This window comes from Anomaloglossus baeobatrachus, chromosome 1 (genome assembly GCF_048569485.1).
Source record: "Anomaloglossus baeobatrachus isolate aAnoBae1 chromosome 1, aAnoBae1.hap1, whole genome shotgun sequence".
NCBI lineage: Eukaryota > Metazoa > Chordata > Amphibia > Anura > Aromobatidae > Anomaloglossus > Anomaloglossus baeobatrachus.
Window position 1 is genome coordinate 14,496,434 of NC_134353.1, and position 22,116 is coordinate 14,518,549.

The 22,116-nt window shown below is 48.8% G+C and overlaps 1 protein-coding gene across 2 annotated transcripts in view; it reads left to right on the forward strand.

Annotated features, from left to right (window-relative positions):
* Positions 1-22,116, forward strand: part of LOC142303903 (disintegrin and metalloproteinase domain-containing protein 33-like) — a 119,925-nt gene that overhangs the window by 34,531 nt on the left and 63,278 nt on the right. The window contains exon 2 of one of the 2 annotated variants that reach the window (XM_075345770.1): positions 5,494-5,573. In XM_075345770.1, the coding sequence (XP_075201885.1) occupies positions 5,494-5,573 (80 nt within the window). The remainder of the gene's footprint in view (positions 1-5,493; positions 5,574-22,116) is intronic. The other variant, XM_075345777.1, reaches the window with a different exon arrangement.

Genomic DNA, 22,116 nt, shown 5'->3' on the forward strand with positions numbered 1-22,116 from the left:
TGAGAGTGTCGCCTCTGTGCCTCTCTATGGTGAGAGTGTCGCCTCTGTGCCTCTCTATGGTGAGAGTGTCTCCTCTGTGCCTCTCTATGGTGAGAGTGTCGCCTCTGTGCCTCTCTATGGTGATAGTGCCCCCTCTGTGCCTCTCTATGGTGAGAGTGTCTCCTCTGTGCCTCTCTATGGTGAGAGTGTCTCCTCTGTGCCTCTCTATGGTGAGAGTGTCGCCTCTGTGCCTCTCTATGGTGAGAGTGCCTCCTCTGTGCCTCTCTATGGTGAGAGTGCCGCCTCTGTGCCACTCTATGGTGAGAGTGTCGCCTCTGTGCCACTCTATGGTGAGAGTGTCTCCTCTGTGCCTCTCTATGGTGAGAGTGTCGCCTCTGTGCCTCTCTATGGTGAGAGTGCCCCCTCTGTGCCTCTCTATGGTGAGAGTGCCTCCTCTGTGCCTCTCTATGGTGAGAGTGCCTCCTCTGTGCCTCTCTATGGTGAGAGTGCCTCCTCTGTGCCTCTCTATGGTGAGAGTGCCGCCTCTGTGCCTCTCTATGGTGATAGTGCCCCCTCTGTGCCTCTCTATGGTGAGAGTGCCGCCTCTGTGCCTCTCTATGGTGAGAGTGCCCCCTCTGTGCCTCTCTATGGTGAGAGTGCCGCCTCTGTGCCTCTCTATGGTGAGAGTGCCTCCTCTGTGCCTCTCTATGGTGAGAGTGCCGCCTCTGTGCCTCTCTATGGTGAGAGTGCCCCCTCTGTGCCTCTCTATGGTGAGAGTGCCCCCTCTGTGCCTCTCTATGGTGAGAGTGTCTCCTCTGTGCCTCTCTATGGTGAGAGTGCCGCCTCTGTGCCTCTCTATGGTGAGAGTGCCGCCTCTGTGCCTCTCTCTCTGATCTGCCATTGTAGAGACACATGATATAATAATGACTCCTGACGCCACCACTAGAGGGCGCTCCCTGCAGACAGATGATACAGAGCTCCCCAGAGGCTGATGATGAGCTCCCTCTAGTGGTGGCTTCAGGTAGGCCGCATTATCTTATGTAGCTATGCTGAGGCTTTGGAGCTGTGTGTCACCAAATGATGATTATTACAGGCAGTGACCCCGGTGCACAGGGCTGATTTTGGGGTCATGACTTGTTCTTCCATGGTGGTGAGTATCGCTGCCCGCCACCTGTGGACCACCACCCACCACCCGCGGACCATCACCCACCACCCGCGGACCATCACCCACCACCCACAAAGCTTTTCCTGTATTTGTGACACTTCCCGTTAGTGATAAAAAGGTGTCATAACACGCAGAGCATCGCAACCACGACGGAAAGGGGTGAGAGCCGCAGAGCATCGCAGCTGTGATAGGAAAGGATCCGAACAGCTCTGTACAGTATGCAAGGGGTTAATCCACTAATGTAGAAAACAGAGCTGTCATCACCGGACACAGCCAGTGCTGGAATCAACATGATCCCCCTACCCGAAACTGCACAGCTGCATCCTGCCCGCACCTGCCCCATCACCACTGCAGACACATGACGGGCGGCTGTCACTGTGTACACACATTACTGATCCGGAGTTACCTCCTGTATTATCCTCCAGAGCTGCACTCACTATTCTGCTGGTGCAGTCACTGTGTACATACATTACATTACTGATCCTGAGTTACCTCCTGTATTATACTCCAGAGCTGCACTCACTATTCTGCTGGTGCAGTCACTGTGTACATACATTACATTACTGATCCGGAGTTCCCTCCTGTATTATCCTCCAGAGCTGCACTCACTATTCTGCTGGTGCAGTCACTGTGTACATACATTACATTACTGATCCTGAGTTACCTCCTGTATTATACTCCAGAGCTGCACTCACTATTCAGTTTGTATTTTCCGGTGTTAGTTCCGGGTGATGCTGCAGAGGTTTTTCGCCTCTTCTGTTAACCCCTTCCTGCCGGTTTTCATTTGTTCTTTTCTTACATATATTATATTCTTGTATTTTGCGGCTCGTGGCTTCTTATTCTCTGGTTGCGGCGTTGTGCAGCGTTTTATTGACGACTTTTCTCACGAGCTCCGGAGCAGACATCGTTTTCTCACGCACTGACACCATATAATAGGTTGCCTTAGTTTTTTCAGGTTGGTGGATTTGAAATTTTTGGGGATTTCTTTTATCTTTTGGTAGCTCTCTGATTGTTTGCTCCTGTTTTTGTAGTGCCCCTTTCCCCCCCCTTTTCTCCCGTCTTTCACCTCTCCCCCCTTTCCACCCTTTCTCTCTTCACTCCCCTGTACCCCCTCTTTCACCCATCTTTTCCCTCCCCCTTTCCCCTCCCCTTTCTCCCCCTTTCCCTCTTTTCCCCCCTTTCTCCCCTCTTCCCTCACTTTCTCCCCTTTTCCCACTTTCCCCCTCTCGCCCCCCTCAAACGCTATTAATAAATGGTGATAATAATGGACGATGAAAGGAGGCGACATCCCTGTGTGTATTAACCCTATACTGTAACATCGCTGTGTGTATTATCCCTGTACTGTAACATCACTGTGTGTATTATCCCTATACTATGACATCACTGTGTATTATCCCTGTACTGTGACATCACTGTGTGTATTATCCCTGTACTGTGACATCACTGTGTGTATTATCCCTGTACTGTGACATCACTGTGTGTATTATCCCTGTACTGTGACATCACTGTGTGTATTACCCCTGTACTGTGACATCACTGTGTGTATTACCCCTGTACTGTGACATCACTGTGTATATTACCCCTGTACTGTGACATCACTGTGTGTATTATCCCTGTACTGTGACATCACTGTGTGTATTATCCCTGTACTGTGACATCACTGTGTGTATTATCCCTGTACTGTGACATCACTGTGTGTATTATCCCTGTACTGTGACATCACTGTGTGTATTACCCCTGTACTGTGACATCACTGTGTGCATTATCCCTGTACTGTGACATCACTGTGTGTATTATCCCTGTACTGTGACATCACTGTGTGTATTATCCCTGTACTGTGACATCACTGTGTGTATTACCTCTGTACTGTGACATCACTGTGTGTATTACCCCTGTACTGTGACATCACTGTGTGCATTATCCCTGTACTGTGACATCACTGTGTGTATTACCCCTGTACTGTGACATCACTGTGTGTATTATCCCTGTACTGTGACATCACTGTGTGTATTACCCCTGTACTGTGACATCGCTGTGTGTATTATCCCTGTACTGTGACATCACTGTGTGTATTACCCCTGTACTGTGACATCACTGTGTGTATTATCCCTGTACTGTGACATCACTGTGTGTATTATCCTTGTACTGTGACATCACTGTGTGTATTATCCTTGTACTGTGACATCACTGTGTGTATTATCCCTGTACTGTGACATCACTGTGTGTATTATCCTTGTACTGTGACATCACTGTGTGTATTATCCCTGTACTGTGACATCACTGTGTGTATTATCCCTGTACTGTGACATCACTGTGTGTATTACCCCTGTACTGTGACATCACTGTGTGTATTACCCCTGTACTGTGACATCACTGTGTATTATCCCTGTACTATGACATCGCTGTGTGTATTATCCCTGTACTGTGACATCGCTGTGTGTATTATCCCTGTACTGTGACATCACTGTGAGTATTATCCCTGTACTGTGACATCACTGTGTGTATTACCCCTGTACTGTGACATCGCTGTGTGTATTATCCCTGTACTGTGACATCGCTGTGTGTATTACCCCTGTACTGTGACATCGCTGTGTGTATTATCCCTGTACTGTGACATCGCTGTGTGTATTATCCCTGTACTGTGACATCACTGTGTGTATTACCCCTGTACTGTGACATCGCTGTGTGTATTATCCCTGTACTGTGACATCGCTGTGTGTATTATCCCTGTACTGTGACATCGCTGTGTGTATTATCCCTGTACTGTGACATCACTGTGTGTATTACCCCTGTACTGTGACATCACTGTGTGCATTATCCCTGTACTGTGACATCACTGTGTGTATTATCCCTGTACTGTGACATCGCTGTGTGTATTATCCCTGTACTGTGACATCACTGTGTGTATTATCCCTGTACTGTGACATCGCTGTGTGTATTATCCCTGTACTGTGACATCACTGTGTGTATTATCCCTGTACTGTGACATCACTGTGTGTATTACCCCTGTACTGTGACATCACTGTGTGTATTATCCCTGTACTGTGACATCACTGTGTGTATTATCCCTGTACTGTGACATCACTGTGTGCATTATCCCTGTACTGTGACATCACTGTGTGTATTATCCCTGTACTGTGACATCACTGTGTGTATTATCCCTGTACTGTGACATCACTGTGTGTATTATCCCTGTACTGTGACATCACTGTGTGCATTATCCCTGTACTGTGACATCGCTGTGTGTATTATCCCTGTACTGTGACATCACTGTGTGTATTATCCCTGTACTGTGACATCGCTGTGTGTATTATCCCTGTACTGTGACATCGCTGTGTGTATTACCCCTGTACTGTGACATCGCTGTGTGTATTATCCCTGTACTGTGACATCGCTGTGTGTATTATCCCTGTGCTGTGACATTGCTGTGTATTATCCCTGTACTGTGACATCGCTGTGTGTATTATCCCTGTGCTGTGACATTGCTGTGTATTATCCCTGTACTGTGACATCACTGTGTGTATTATCCCAGTACTGTGACATCACTGTGTGTATTACCCCTGTACTGTGACATCACTGTGTGTGTGTTATCCCTGTACTGTGACATCACTGTGTGTATTATCCCTGTACTGTGACATCACTGTGTATTATCCCTGTACTGTGACATCACTGTGTATTATCCCTGTACTGTGACATCGCTGTGTGTATTATCCCTGTACTGTGACATCGCTGTGTGTATTATCCCTGTACTGTGACATCGCTGTGTGTATTACCCCTGTACTGTGACATCGCTGTGTGTATTATCCCTGTACTGTGACATCGCTGTGTGTATTATCCCTGTACTGTGACATCGCTGTGTGTATTATCCCTGTACTGTGACATCACTGTGTGTATTATCCCTGTACTGTGACATCGCTGTGTGTATTATCCCTGTACTGTGACATCGCTGTGTGTATTACCCCTGTACTGTGACATCGCTGTGTGTATTATCCCTGTACTGTGACATCGCTGTGTGTATTATCCCTGTGCTGTGACATTGCTGTGTATTATCCCTGTGCTGTGACATCACTGTGTGTATTATCCCTGTACTGTGACATCACTGTGTGCATTATCCCAGTACTGTGACATCACTGTGTGTATTATCCCTGTACTGTGACATCACTGTGTGCATTATCCCTGTACTGTGACATCACTGTGTGCATTACCCCTGTACTGTGACATCGCTGTGTGTATTATCCCTGTACTGTGACATCGCTGTGTGTATTATCCCTGTACTGTGACATCGCTGTGTGTATTACCCCTGTACTGTGACATCACTGTGTGCATTATAATTTGTATTTTTTTCTTAGCAGAGACTCCGGGGGAGGAAGTGTCTGTGCGATGGCTGCGGAACGGACGGCTGCGGAGGTCACTGCATTCTCAGAACAAGGTAAGGTGTTAAAAACATGGGGTGCAGGGAGGAGGCCGGGGACACTCGGGGGTGCAGGGAGGAGGCCGGGGACACTCGGGGGTGCAGGGAGGAGGCCGGGGACACTCGGGGGTGCAGGGAGGAGGCCGGGGACAGTCGGGGTGCAGGGAGGATGCTGGGGACACTCGGGGGTCCACGGAGGAGGCCGGGGATACTGGAGGTTACATTAGAGGAACCTGCTGTTCCGGTACGCGGCGTCCGGACTTTGTTGCGGTTTTCTCCAGAAGTCGCCTCACCGCAAATAGGGAAGAGCGGCCTCGTGTGATTAACCCTTATTGTGCTCCGTGGTATAAAGGATGCGGCAGACACCCACCATGTGTGAACTGGTCCTATACTGGGAGCGTGTGTGACTGGTCAGCAGACAGGGGTCCTGCTGGTGAGGGGATCCTGCTAGTGAGTGGGTTCTATTAGTGAAAGTGGCCCTGTTGGCGGGGGGAGAGCCATGGTGGCGTGGGGTCTTGTATGGGGTGGTCCTGGTGGCGCGAGGTCTTGTATGGGGTGGTCCTGATGGCGGGGGGGAGAGTCATGGCGGTGCGAGGTCTTGTATGGGGTGGTCCTGGTGGCGCAGGGTCTTGTATGGGGTGGTCCTGGTGGCGCAGGGTCTTGTATGGGGTGGTCCTGATGGCGGGGGGGAGAGTCATGGCGGCGCAGGGTCTTGTATGGGGTGGTCCTGGTGGCAGGGGGTCTTGTATGGGGTGGTCCTGGTGGCGCGGGGTCTTATATGGGGTGGTCCTGGTGGCATGGGGTCTTGTATGGTATGGGGTGGTCCTGGTGGCAGGGGGAGAGCCATGGTGTCGCGGGGTCTTGTATGGGGTGGTCCTGGTGGCGCGAGGTCTTGTATGGGGTCGTCCTGGTGGCGCGGGGTCTTGTATGGGGTGGTCCTGATGGCAGGGGGGGAGAGTCATGGCGGCGCGGGGTCTTGTATGGGGTGGTCCTGGTGGCAGGGGGTCTTGTATGGGGTGGTTCTGGTGGCGCGGGGTCTTGTATGGGGTGGTCCTGGTGGCAGGGGGTCTTGTATGGGGTTGTCCTGGTGGCAGGGGGAGAGCCATGGTGGCGCGGGGTCTTGTATGGGGTGGTCCTGGTGGCAGGGGGTCTTGTATGGGGTGGTCCTGGTGGCAGGGGGTCTTGTATGGGGTGGTTCTGGTGCCGCGGGGTCTTGTATGGGGTGGTTCTGGTGGCGCGGGGTCTTGTATGGAGTGGGTCTGGTGGCGCGGGGTTTTGTATGGGGTGGTCCTGGTGGCTGGGGGTCTTGTATGGGGTGGTCCTGGTGGCGCGGGGTCTTGTATGGGGTGGTAGGGCAGGTGTAGTGTCAGTCGGATCCTCGCTGGCTCCAGCCTGCTGGGCATTGTCTGCAGATTTTGGGTGTTCCTCTCCTTCGGGGCGATGGCCCCAGCGTGCGGCTGTTTATCTCTGATCGTCAGACAATGTCCAAAAAACACAAGTCCTGTGGAATGAGCTGAGGCTTCATCTTTTCTGCCTCCCGGAGGCCGGAGCACGAGGCCGGCCGCTCCCATCACCACACTGCAGGTCACCAGCCCCAGAGGCTCCAGACGGCGAATTGTTAATAGCGCTGTGTCGTATGTGAGCGCTATAGAAATCCTGGCCAGTCACCGGATCATTATGTTTCCTGGTGTGACCACTGGAGCACAGGAGATCCAGCCCGTGGAGGGCCACAGACAGCACCGGACCCCGCGGATAGAAGAGCACAGGAGATCCGGCCCGTGGAGGGCTACACACACCACCGGACCCCGCAGATAGAAGAGCACAGGAGATCCAGCCCGTGGAGGGCCACAGACACCACCGGACCCTGCAGATTGAAGAGCACAGGAGATCCGGCCCGTGGAGGGCTACACACACCACCGGACCCTGCAGATTGAAGAGCACAGGAGATCCGGCCCGTGGAGGGCCACAGACACCACCGGACCCCGCAGATTGAAGAGCACAGGAGATCCGGCCCGTGGAGGGCTACACACACCACCGGACCCCGCAGATAGAAGAGCACAGGAGATCCAGCCCGTGGAGGGCCACAGACACCACCGGACCCCGCAGATAGAAGAGCACAGGAGATCCGGCCCATGGAGGGCCACAGACACCACCGGACCCCGCAGATAGAAGAGCACAGGAGATCCAGCCCGTGGAGGGCCACAGACACCACCGGACCCCGCAGATAGAAGAGCACAGGAGATCCGGCCCATGGAGGGCCACAGACACCACTGGACTCTGAGGATAGAAAAGGGTGCAGGATAGTGACGACACTCGGGGGCGCAGGATAGTGACAGACACTGGGGGCGTGGGACAGTGACGTTGACACTGGGGGAGTCGGATGGTGATGACGACACTGGGGGCGCGGGATTTGACGTCGTGTGACGCCCTGGGCAAGCCAGGGGTCACAGGTCATCACACCACCACACCCTACACCCCAGTTAGGAACACCTAAGCTACTAAAATCCTTGTTGCCTTCCTCCAGGGGCTGATGTTCACACCAGGGGGTGGGCCAGGCGGTTGGCTCCGCCCACCGAGGAGTTCACAGCCCTGGAGGCGGGAAGAACCAGGCAGTTGCGGTTGAGGGGAGTGAAGTCAGGGAGGTGAAGGAGTAAACAGTGAAGTGGTAGAGGAGCTAAGTGAAGTGAAAGTGAAGTAGTAGTGGAGCAAAGAAGAAAAGACTAAAAGTGAGAGGGGAAAAGCCTGAAGTTAGTCCGGCTGTGTGCAGGACAGAGTCAGCAAGGTCAGCAGACGGCGGTGACAGTCTGGAGGGGGACTGCTCGGAGGTTGCTGGAAGGACCGCGGACGGGTGGTGACCCGGCGGTCTGGAGCAGTATACAAGGAATAGTCAGCACCAGGGCAGGGGCCTCTCTGACCCCGGCAAGGCTAGGAGTCGCCGTAAATTTGCCAAATCCGTCAGTGAAGGGGACGTCTGTCTCCAAACAACCAAGTCCCGATTGAAGGCAACAGTCCGACCGTTACAGAGAGACACCGCCACCGCCAGGGCACCAGTTTCTCAGGGCCAGCGCCTGCGGGCAAAGTAGGGCTCCTCCGGCCCATATCCAAGCCGGGGAGCGGGTTACCGGTGGGAACCCATCGCTACCAACACAGAAACATTAGGTGCAGGACAAAGGGAAATCATCGTCACCTACTGGGAGAGCAAGTGCAGCCGTCCGTGGGAACCGTCTTTCCAGCCGTGTGGTTTACCGAAAAACTGTGTCAACGTCTCAGGCTGAGTGAGTACCACAGTGCCACAAGGCACAGCGCTGCCCCCGCGTCCCTGCACCCACCAGGCCCTGCATCACCCACCTCTTCACTGGGCCCCGGGATCACCAACCCCTACCCACGGAGGGGCAACACAACGACTAGCTGCTCCCCACCATCATCCCCGGGAGCCTCATACAGAGCAGCGGTGGTGCCAACAAATCACCACAACCGTGGGTGGCGTCACGGACAATAACCAATCCCTATACCCAAATCCCCCTTTCACTCACGGGCGAGGAGCGCCGCTAGAGTCCCCGGGATCCGGCCCATCGCTCGAGCCACCGAGCAGCAGCAGGCCGCAGCAGCCGCGGCAGCCGGACCCGAGCAGCAGTGGGAGAGCGCGGCGTCCCCTCCTCCGCCCGCGACAGTCGACACTAGGGGCATGGGATAGTGACGTCGACACTGGGGGCGCAGGATAGTGATGCCGGCACTGGGGGTGTGGGATAGTGACGTTGACACTGGGGGAGTCGGATAGTGATGTCGACACTGGGGGCGCGGGATAGTGACGCCGGCACTGGGGGTGCGGGATAGTGATGTTGACATTGGGGGCGCGTGATAGTGACATCGACACTGGGGGCACAGGATAGTGACGCCGGCATTGGGGGTGCGGGACAGTGACGTTGACACTGGGGGAGTCCGGATAGTGATGACGACACTGGGGGAGTCGGATAGTGATGACAACACTGGGGGCGCAGGATAGTGACGTCGATACTGGGGGAGTCGGATAGTGATGATAACACTGGGGGCACGGGATAGTGACGCCAACACTGGGGGCGCAGGATAGTGACGTCAACACTGGGGGCGCGGGATAGTGATGTCGACACTGGGGGCGCGGGATAGTGATGTCGACACTGGGGGCGCGGGATAGTGACGCCAACACTGGGGGCGCAGGATAGTGACGTCAACACTGGGGGCGCGGGATAGTGATGTCGACACTGGGGGCGCAGGATAGTGACGTCAACACTGGGGGCGCGGGATAGTGATGTCGACACTGGGGGCGCAGGATAGTGATGCCAACACTGGGGTCGCAGGATAGTGATGCCGGCACTGGGGGTGTGGGATAGTGACGTTGACACTGGGGGAGTCGGATAGTGATGTCGACACTGGGGGCGCGGGATAGTGACGCCGGCACTGGGGGTGCGGGATAGTGATGTTGACATTGGGGGCGCGTGATAGTGACATCGACACTGGGGGCACAGGATAGTGACGCCGGCATTGGGGGTGCGGGACAGTGACGTTGACACTGGGGGAGTCCGGATAGTGATGACGACACTGGGGGAGTCGGATAGTGATGACAACACTGGGGGCGCAGGATAGTGACGTCGATACTGGGGGAGTCGGATAGTGATGATAACACTGGGGGCACGGGATAGTGACGCCAACACTGGGGGCGCAGGATAGTGACGTCAACACTGGGGGCGCGGGATAGTGATGTCGACACTGGGGGCGCGGGATAGTGATGTCGACACTGGGGGCGCGGGATAGTGACGCCAACACTGGGGGCGCAGGATAGTGACGTCAACACTGGGGGCGCAGGATAGTGATGTCGACACTGGGGGCGCAGGATAGTGACGTCAACACTGGGGGCGCGGGATAGTGATGTCGACACTGGGGGCGCAGGATAGTGATGCCAACACTGGGGGCGCAGGATAGTGATGTCGACACTGGGGGCGCGGGATTGTGATACTGACACTGGGGGCGCGGGATAGTGACGTCGACACTGGGGGCGCAGGATAGTGACTTCGACACTGGGGGCGCGGGATAGTGATGTCGACACTGGGGGCGCAGGATAGTGACGTCGACACTGGGGGCGCGGTATTGTGATACCGACACTGGGGGCGCGGGATTGTGATACTGACACTGGGGGCGCGGGATAGTGACGTCGACACTGGGGGCGCAGGATAGTGACGTCGACACTGGGGGCGCGAGATAGTGACGTCGACACTCGGGGTGCGGGATAGTGACGTCGACACTGGGGCCGCGGTATTGTGATACCGACACTGGGGGCGCGGGATTGTGATACTGACACTGGGGGCGCGGGATAGTGACGTCGACACTGGGGGCGCAGGATAGTGACTTCGACACTGGGGGCACGGGATAGTGATGTCGACACTGGGGGCGCAGGATAGTGACGTCGACACTGGGGGCGCGGGATTGTGATACTGACACTGGGGGCGCGGGATTGTGATACTGACACTGGGGGCGCGGGATAGTGACGTCGACACTCGGGGTAATGACGCTTGGACGGGGGATATTCTCCGTACAGACCCCAGGAGATCAGCTGAGTTTCCCAATTCGGTCGGGGGTCTCCTGTAACCCCTCGTGTCCCGGATAACACAGAACATGTTTTTCCCTCCGGTCTCCCACATCTGTCATTCCTCCTGTCAGTGCCGGGGGAGCTGCACTTGACAGTAATAAAATCTCCGGCTTCCTCAGGTCGGATGGAAACCATTATGTCCTGACTCAGGGAAGTGTCGTTCTCACAGGCGGGTGCGGCAGCCATCACTGTCCGGTGTCACATCTCTGGCCGTCAGCCCCAATACATCCTGTCTCATTCTCTTCATAGTCCTCCGAATTCTCACATGAGGCCACACAGCTGAGGGTTTGTTACACTGTATCAGTCTGTATGATTCCACATAACATACCATTGTATACAGCTGTGCACTGACTGCAAGCAGAGCTCTTACAACGAGAGAGAGACGCGGCATCAGCCCCCTCCACAGACACATGGAAAGTCTGTACATGGGGGAGGGGTGCTCAGTGGGGGCTCTGGGGCCAATGTACACCTAGATCCTGGCAGGGTCCTGATGAGCCCCCCACCACCCGCTCATGGAAAGCCGCTCCCCCAATGTTACCCAGCAGCAGGAGGGAAAGTATGTGTGTGCCGTCCCCGTACCAGCAGCCGACGGTGCTCGGATCCGGACCTTCAGGGGTGGTGGCTCGAGGGTCTCCGGACCCGGGGGTCTCACGAACTTGCCGAATAAAATGGGGGACATAGATGTACGGGCTAGGCCGTAATAGGTTTGTGACGCCACCCACGGTGTGTGGTGAGGTGGGACACCACTGCTGCTGTTACGAGGCACCCGGGGAGAATGTTGGCCCGCAAGATGTTAACCCCTCTGTGGGCAGGGATGGTGGCCCCGGGACCTGATGGCTCTGGTGCAGGGGGAATGATGACCGCAGGGAGTGTTGGTGTACTCACTTTCAGTAAAACACACAAGTCTCTGGTAAACCAAGTTGGTGGTGGCTGATGCCGTGGCCGGTTGCGTTCGGGATCCCCCACCCGGCTGGTGGTCTCTATTGTTTTCCTGCACTGTTTAAGTAGAAAAGACTTCCCAGTGTGAAACGTAGGAGTCCGCTCCCGGCTGGATGTGGCCTAAGGAGCCGTGCCCGCAGACGCTGGCCCGTGGGATCTATGGGCCTTGGCGGTGACTGTGACGACATGGACTCTCATGGGTTAAAGTTTCTTAACCTTCAGCCAGACTATTGTTCTGTTGTGTATCAACTCATGTTTGCTTAGCTATTGTTTCTCCAGACCCTTCCAGTAATCATTGTATTGTAGTTGTGTATTGCTAATGTGATTACCTTAGTAGCCATTGTCTAGTCGGTGACTTGCAAACTTCATGTAGATATCCTCAGTCTTTCTATCCATATCATTTGAATGAGCATTGTCCATGTAGCTTGAAATTCGTCCAATGGGAGAAGCAACCTTGTACAACCAATCCGCTGAGGGCACAGTATATCCTAAGGGAAGGTTATGGCTATAAAAGGGATTTTTTTAAGTCACCAGGTTGTTGTTGATGGATGTGCATGATCCAGTCTAAGCTCTTAGGAGCTGGCTAGAGGATCAGGATACCTTGTGGCTTCAATCTAGGGACTTCGGTTCCGATTGGAGACCATATCCACAGTCTAGGGATTTCGACTCCGGCTGCCAGGATTATATCATCATACCAGAGACTACTTAAGGAGAAAACCCAGGGTGGGACAATTCGGTCACCTGTTACAGACTTTGCAGACCTCAGACAGCTTCCTAAATCTGGCGTTATTCCAGTCTCGGTGGGTGTCTGACGAAAGCGGGGTGCTGCTGGATTGGACTAATTAGCCCTGGAACCTCTGAGGCATGGACATTCTAAATCCCTGGTGAGCCAGCGGAGGGGTGAGACTCTGTTGCCTGTTACATTTGTGTGTTTTGCTGGTTATGTGTTATGCGCCATTAATTGTTTGGGGATCCAATAAAGTGTAATTATTGTGGTTCCCTCATCCTGTGTTGTCTGAGTAGTGTTCCGCCCACGGTTAAGGAGGTCGGCGTTCAGTTGGGATGAGCCCTCAGCCACGCTGTCTTTCTAAAGGCGGCGGGTTTTAGTGGACGAGAGCACCCACTGAGCCCCGTGTCTCCACAATTGGTGGCAGCAGTGGGATACTACTCAGCCTGGTTTACCCAGGAGAGCTGCAGTGGACTGGTGTTTTCAGACACCGTCCAGGGCTCAACAACCAGGGAGGCACATAAGCATACCTAGCGGGCCATAAGGGAGGCATTCAAGTTTCAGACGCTGCCATGTCCAACCCCACCAGCTCAGCCATGGGACAAGGACAAGAGAGGAGATACGACCACAGCAGTAACTGGATGCTACAGGATCTGTGCCAGAGGCGAAAGATTATCTACTGAAACGCTGAGACTCGGTCAGACTTGATCTGGAAATTAGTCCGTTGGGATGCCCAGAATGATGCAGAGGACGATGAGGATCCCGCCGATATTGACCCAGAGGATTTAAACTATGTGCCACATCATGGATCTAGTGACAATCGGGAATCAACTTGGTCCAAAATAGCCCAAGCCACAGCATTGTTGGATGCATTGGGGCCTAAATCCTCAAGAGAAGAGAGGGCTTATGTTCTGGAATATGTTTATGTGATTCCAGCTGCCATACTGCTAACACCAGCTGCTCGAGAAGGATGGTCCCGCTACCCAGCAGAAGCTGCGCCCAAAAAAAAGGACTACAAACAGGGCCTGTGACTCACCCAATCTATGGCGCTGTTATACATGTGGGCGCCATGGACATATAGATAAAGATTGTCTCCAAAACCGAGGCCGCATGCTTAGAGCCCATCTGCCAGCTCAGCCGGTCAAGAGCCAGGGACTACGAGACACTGGTTCCTCCATTACCCTGGTAAGCCCAGTTATTGTTTCTCCAGAAGACCCTTTACCAGATTCCCAATTATCCATCTCCCTGGCTGAGGGCCAGCGCTCAGACATCCCTCTGGCATGTGTGCAGTTGGACCTAAGGACCAACCAGGGAGCGGTCGAGGTGGAGCTTGTGGACAGCCTCCCAACACCTGGTATTTTGGGGACCAACCAGGAAGTGATCGATGTGGGGCTTGTGAACAGCCTCCCCATACCGGTCATTGTGGAGACTGACTAGAGCAAGGCTGATGTGGAGCTTATGGACACCATCCCCACACCAGATATTTTAGGAAATGACCAGGGAGAGGTTGATGTGGGACTTGTGAACAGCCTCCCCATACCTGTCATTGTGGAGACTAACCAGAGCAAGGCTGATGTGGAGCTAATGCACAGCATCCCCACACCTGTTATTTTGGGGTCTGACCAGGAAGTGGTCCATGTGGAGTTTATGGACAGCCTCCCCACACCTGTTGTTTCGGGGACTAACCAGGAGGAAGTTGATGTAGGGCTCATGCATGGTCTCCTCACTTCTGTTATTTCGGGGACTAACCAGGAGAAAATTGAAGTCGGGTTCATGGATGGCCCCACCAAGCCTGTTGTTTTGGATACCACCCAGAGGGGAGTGGAAGTGGGGCGTGTGGATTACCTGCTCACACCAGTTATTTTTGAGTATGACCTAGGACAAGGACTATCCAGTCAGTTTGAAGCAGCCATCACCCACTTCCAAGCCAAGCAGGACCCTGATGTGGATCTTTCTAACATCTTGTCCAAGGATAATTCACATTCCCTGTCTCCAGCATCCACTTCTGAGCCAAGAACCGTGAGTAAGCCTAACCAGACTGTGGCTATTGACTGGGGGAAGATTGATAGTAAGAAATGTATGCAAGCCCAACTCATGGACCCCACCTTAGTGCTTGTCCGCAATATGGCTGCTCAACTTGGGGGAGGTAATCAGGGGGAGGTGTATAGATGCAAGCCTCTGTTGCTGACCTCACCATTAAAAAGGACAATGCCGTCAAGAGGAGAAGGATGATCGGAAGCCTATCATGTCTGACTAATATTAAGAAGGGGGAGGAATGTGACGACATGGACTCTCATGGGTTAAAGTTTCTTAACATTCAGCCAGACGTATTGTTCTTTTGTGTATTACCTCATGTTTGCTTAGCTATTATTTCTCCAGACCCTTCCAGTAATCATTGTAATGTAGTTGTGTATTGCTAATGTAATTACCTTAGTAGCCATTGTCTAGTCGGTGACTTGCAAACTTCATGTAGATATCCTCAGTCTTTCTATCCATATCATTTGAATGAGCATTGTCCATGTAGCTTGAAATTCGTCCAATGGGAGAAGCAACCTTGTACAACCAATCCGCTGAGGGCACAGTATATCCTAAGGAAAGGCTATGGCTATAAAAAGGGGACTTCCTTAAGTCACCGGTGGATGGATGTGCATGATCCAGTCTAAGCTCTTAGGAGCTGGCTAGAGGATTATAACCAGGATACCTTGTGGACTCGGTCTAGGGACTTTGGCTCCGACTAGAGGATCACTTGGCTACATGGCTTCAATCTAGGGACTCCGGTTCCGATTGGAGACCATATCCACAGTCTAGGGATTTCGACTCCAGCTACCAGGATTATATCATCATACCAGAGACTACTTAAGGAGGAAATCCAGGTTGGGACAATCCAGTCACCTGGCTACAGACTTTGCAGTCCTCAGCCAGCTTCCTAAATCTGGCGTTATTCCATTCTCGTTGGGTTCCCGCCAAAAGCGGGGTGCTGCTGGATTGGAGTAAATAGCCCTGGAACCTCTGAGGCATGGACATTCTAATCCCTGCTGAGCCAGCGGAAGGGTGAGACTCTGTTGCCTGTTACATTTGTGTGTTTTGCTGGTTATGTGTTATGTGCCGTTAATTGTTTGGGGATCCAATAAAGTCTAATTATTGTGGTTCCCTCACCCTGTGTTGTCTAAGTAGTGTTACGCCCACGGTTAAGGAGGCCGGCGTTCAGTTGGGATGAGCCCTGAGCTACACTGTCTTTCTAAAGGCGGCCGGTTTTAGCGGACGAGAGCACCCACTGAGCCCCGTGTCTCCACAGTGACCTCTTATCCCTAATCTGTGGGCTGTTGTCTTCTATGAGGGACTTTGGGTGGGACAGGACCTCTAGTCCTGGCCTCAATCGGTTAATTAACCAGTTCCTCTTGTTTCTCGCTCCTGGCTTCAGGGTCCGAGTACCCCCCTTTGTGCTAAGGTTTCCGGATCGGTTCCCCGTGTCGGTACCGGCGGGCTACAACCCTGGCCCGCTCCACCTCGGTACCACCGAGCCATCTTCCCGTCTCCTGCTGACGGAGATCACCGTCTGCCTCCTAACCAAGGTACCAGGCTCCTACCCTGGCACCGCTCAACTTGGACTTGACTGCTGGAGCTACACTTAGCTCCAGCCCACACTCCTCTCCAAACTGAACTCTAAGGGGCACTTTGCACACTACGACATCGCAGGTGCGATGTCGGAGGAGTCATGTTGAAAGTGAGGCACTTCCGGCGTCACACTCTACATTGTAGTGTGTAAATCCTAGATGATACGATTAACGAGCGCAAAATCGTCGTAATCGTATCATCGGTGCAGCGTCGGGGAATTCCATAATTACACGACTGCGACAGGTACGATGTTGTTCCTTGTTCCTGCGGCAGCACACATCGCTGTGTGTGAAGCCGCAGGAGCGAGGAACATCTCCTACCTGCGTCCTGCAGCTCACGCCGGCTATGCGGAAGGAAGGAGATGTGCGGGATGTTTACGTCCCGCTCATCTCCGCCCCTCCGCTTCTATTGGCCGGCTGCCGTGTGACGTCGCTATGACGCCGCACGACCTGCCCCCTTAATAAGGAGGTGGGTCGCCGGCCAGATCGACGTCGCAGGGCAGGTGAGTCCATGTGAAGCTGCCGTAGCGATAATGTTCTCTACGCCAGGAATCACAAGATATCGCTGCTGCGACGGGGGCGGGGCCTATCGTGCTCGGCATTGCAAGCATCGGCTTGCGATGTCGTTGTGTGCAAAGTGCCCCTAACACTCAACTGTTTTTCCCGCCCCGGGCTGTCTGGACCCCTGGGTGGCCATGTCCCAACCGCCTGGTCACGCCCACTGGTGTGTCTATCTTTCCCTAAGGGGGGTGACTAGGGTTTAATGGTTGGCTGTGTGTTTCCTAGTGAGGGAAGGTGTTATGCAGGGGCCTATTTGTGACTACCTGTTTTTTTTGGGGGGCGTCACATGTGCACCCCAGATCCCAGAGTATGAGATAAACTCAGCGGTCCCCGGCTCATCACCATTAATGGTCCTACATGACCTTAGACACAGAGGAAAGTCACAGATAAAGCAGCGGATTCCCACAATTAAATTTCCTGTAATAATGCACCATCCTCTATATCTGCTGCCAAATCACATAAATATGAATACTACCGAAACCCTCCGTATACCTGACACCGCCATCATCCTCCCAATATCTGACACCGCCAACACCCATCCTGCCACAAGCAACTTCTGCTCTGATTACTCAGAATAAAACACGCACCTGCAGAGGAAACCGCTGCCAGATCATCAATCACAGGAAAACACCATATATAATACCGCCCCTGTGTACAGGAATATAACTACTATAATACTGCCCAAATATACTAGACTATATCTACTACAATACTGCCCCCTATATACAAGAACATAACTGCAATAATACTGCCCCTATATACAAGAATATAACTATAATACTGCCCCTATGTACAAGAATATAACGACTATAATACTGCCCCCTATGTACAAAAATATAACTACTATAATACTGCCCCTATATACAAGAATATAACTACTATAATACTGCTCCTATATACAAGAATATAACTACTATAATACTGCCTCTATGTACAAGAATATAACTACTATAATACTGCCCCTATGTACAAGAATATAACTACTATAATACTGCCCCTATATACAAGAATATAACTACTATAATACTGCCTCTATGTACAAGAATATAACTACTATAATACTGCCCCTATATACAAGAATATAACTACTATAATACTGCCCCTATATACAAGAATATAACTACTATAATACTGCCTCTATGTACAAGAATATAACTACTATAATACTGCCCCTATATACAAGAATATAACTACTATAATACTGCCCCTATGTACAAGAATATAACTACTATAATACTGGTCATATGTACAAGAATATAACTACTATAATACTGCCCCTATGTACAAGAATATAACTACTATAATACTGTCCCTATGTACAAGAATATAACTACTATAATACTTCCCCCTATGTACAAGAATATAACTACTATAATACTGCCCTTATGTACAAGAATATAACTACTATAATACTGCTCCTATATACAAGAATATAACTACTATAATACTCCCCTATGTACAAGGATATAACTACTATAATACTGCCGCTATGTACAAGAATATAACTACTATAATACTGCCCTCTATGTACAAGAATATAACTACTATAATACTGCCCTTATGTACAAGAATATAACTACTATAATACTGCCCCCTATGTACAAGAATATAACTACTATAATACTGCCCTTATGTACAAGAATATAACTACTATAATACTGCCCCCTATGTACAAGAATATAACTACTATAATACTGCCCTTATGTACAAGAATATAACTACTATAATACTGCCTCTATGTACAAGAATATAACTACTATAATACTGCCCCTATGTACAAGAATATAACGACTATAATACTGCCTCTATGTACAAGAATATAACTACTATAAAACTGCCCCTATGTACAAGAATATAACTACTATAATACTGCCCCTATATACAAGAATATAACTACTATAATACTGCCTCTATGTACAAGAATATAACTACTATAATACTGCCCCTATATACAAGAATATAACTACTATAATACTGCCCCTATATACAAGAATATAACTACTATAATACTGCCTCTATGTACAAGAATATAACTACTATAATACTGCCCCTATATACAAGAATATAACTACTATAATACTGCCCCTATGTACAAGAATATAACTACTATAATACTGCCCCTATGTACAAGAATATAACTACTATAATACTGGTCATATGTACAAGAATATAACTACTATAATACTGCCCCTATGTACAAGAATATAACTACTATAATACTGCCCCTATGTACAAGAATATAACTACTATAATACTTCCCCCTATGTACAAGAATATAACTACTATAATACTGCCCTTATGTACAAGAATATAACTACTATAATACTGCTCCTATATACAAGAATATAACTACTATAATACTGCCCCTATGTACAAGGATATAACTACTATAATACTGCCGCTATGTACAAGAATATAACTACTATAATACTGCCCTCTATGTACAAGAATATAACTACTATAATACTGCCCTTATGTACAAGAATATAACTACTATAATACTGCCCCCTATGTACAAGAATATAACTACTATAATACTGCCCTTATGTACAAGAATATAACTACTATAATACTGCCTCTATGTACAAGAATATAACTACTATAATACTGCCCCTATGTACAAGAATATAACGACTATAATACTGCCTCTATGTACAAGAATATAACTACTATAAAACTGCCCCTATATACAAGATTATAACTACTATAATACTGCCTCTATGTACAAGAATATAACTACTATAATACTGCCTCTATGTACAAGAATATAACTACTATAATACTGCCCCTATATACAAGAATATAACTACTATAATACTGCCCCTATATACAAGAATATAACTACTATAATACTGCCTCTATGTACAAGAATATAACTACTATAATACTGCCCCTATATACAAGAATATAACTACTATAATACTGCCCCTATGTACAAGAATATAACTACTATAATACTGCCCCTATGTACAAGAATATAACTACTATAATACTGGTCATATGTACAAGAATATAACTACTATAATACTGCCCCTATGTACAAGAATATAACTACTATAATACTGCCCCTATGTACAAGAATATAACTACTATAATACTTCCCCCTATGTACAAGAATATAACTACTATAATACTGCCCTTATGTACAAGAATATAACTACTATAATACTGCTCCTATATACAAGAATATAACTACTATAATACTGCCCCTATGTACAAGGATATAACTACTATAATACTGCCCCTATATACAAGAATATAACTACTATAATACTGCTCCTATATACAAGAATATAACTACTATAATACTGCCTCTATGTACAAGAATATAACTACTATAATACTGCCCCTATGTACAAGAATATAACTACTATAATACTGCCCCTATATACAAGAATATAACTACTATAATACTGCCTCTATGTACAAGAATATAACTACTATAATACTGCCCCTATATACAAGAATATAACTACTATAATACTGCCCCTATATACAAGAATATAACTACTATAATACTGCCTCTATGTACAAGAATATAACTACTATAATACTGCCCCTATATACAAGAATATAACTACTATAATACTGCCCCTATGTACAAGAATATAACTACTATAATACTGGTCATATGTACAAGAATATAACTACTATAATACTGCCCCTATGTACAAGAATATAACTACTATAATACTGTCCCTATGTACAAGAATATAACTACTATAATACTTCCCCCTATGTACAAGAATATAACTACTATAATACTGCCCTTATGTACAAGAATATAACTACTATAATACTGCTCCTATATACAAGAATATAACTACTATAATACTCCCCTATGTACAAGGATATAACTACTATAATACTGCCGCTATGTACAAGAATATAACTACTATAATACTGCCCTCTATGTACAAGAATATAACTACTATAATACTGCCCTTATGTACAAGAATATAACTACTATAATACTGCCCCCTATGTACAAGAATATAACTACTATAATACTGCCCTTATGTACAAGAATATAACTACTATAATACTGCCTCTATGTACAAGAATATAACTACTATAATACTGCCCCTATGTACAAGAATATAACGACTATAATACTGCCTCTATGTACAAGAATATAACTACTATAAAACTGCCCCTATGTACAAGAATATAACTACTATAATACTGCCCCTATATACAAGAATATAACTACTATAATACTGCCTCTATGTACAAGAATATAACTACTATAATACTGCCCCTATATACAAGAATATAACTACTATAATACTGCCCCTATATACAAGAATATAACTACTATAATACTGCCTCTATGTACAAGAATATAACTACTATAATACTGCCCCTATATACAAGAATATAACTACTATAATACTGCCCCTATGTACAAGAATATAACTACTATAATACTGCCCCTATGTACAAGAATATAACTACTATAATACTGGTCATATGTACAAGAATATAACTACTATAATACTGCCCCTATGTACAAGAATATAACTACTATAATACTGCCCCTATGTACAAGAATATAACTACTATAATACTTCCCCCTATGTACAAGAATATAACTACTATAATACTGCCCTTATGTACAAGAATATAACTACTATAATACTGCTCCTATATACAAGAATATAACTACTATAATACTGCCCCTATGTACAAGGATATAACTACTATAATACTGCCGCTATGTACAAGAATATAACTACTATAATACTGCCCTCTATGTACAAGAATATAACTACTATAATACTGCCCTTATGTACAAGAATATAACTACTATAATACTGCCCCCTATGTACAAGAATATAACTACTATAATACTGCCCTTATGTACAAGAATATAACTACTATAATACAGCCTCTATGTACAAGAATATAACTACTATAATACTGCCCCTATGTACAAGAATATAACGACTATAATACTGCCTCTATGTACAAGAATATAACTACTATAAAACTGCCCCTATATACAAGATTATAACTACTATAATACTGCCTCTATGTACAAGAATATAACTACTATAATACTGCCTCTATGTACAAGAATATAACTACTATAATACT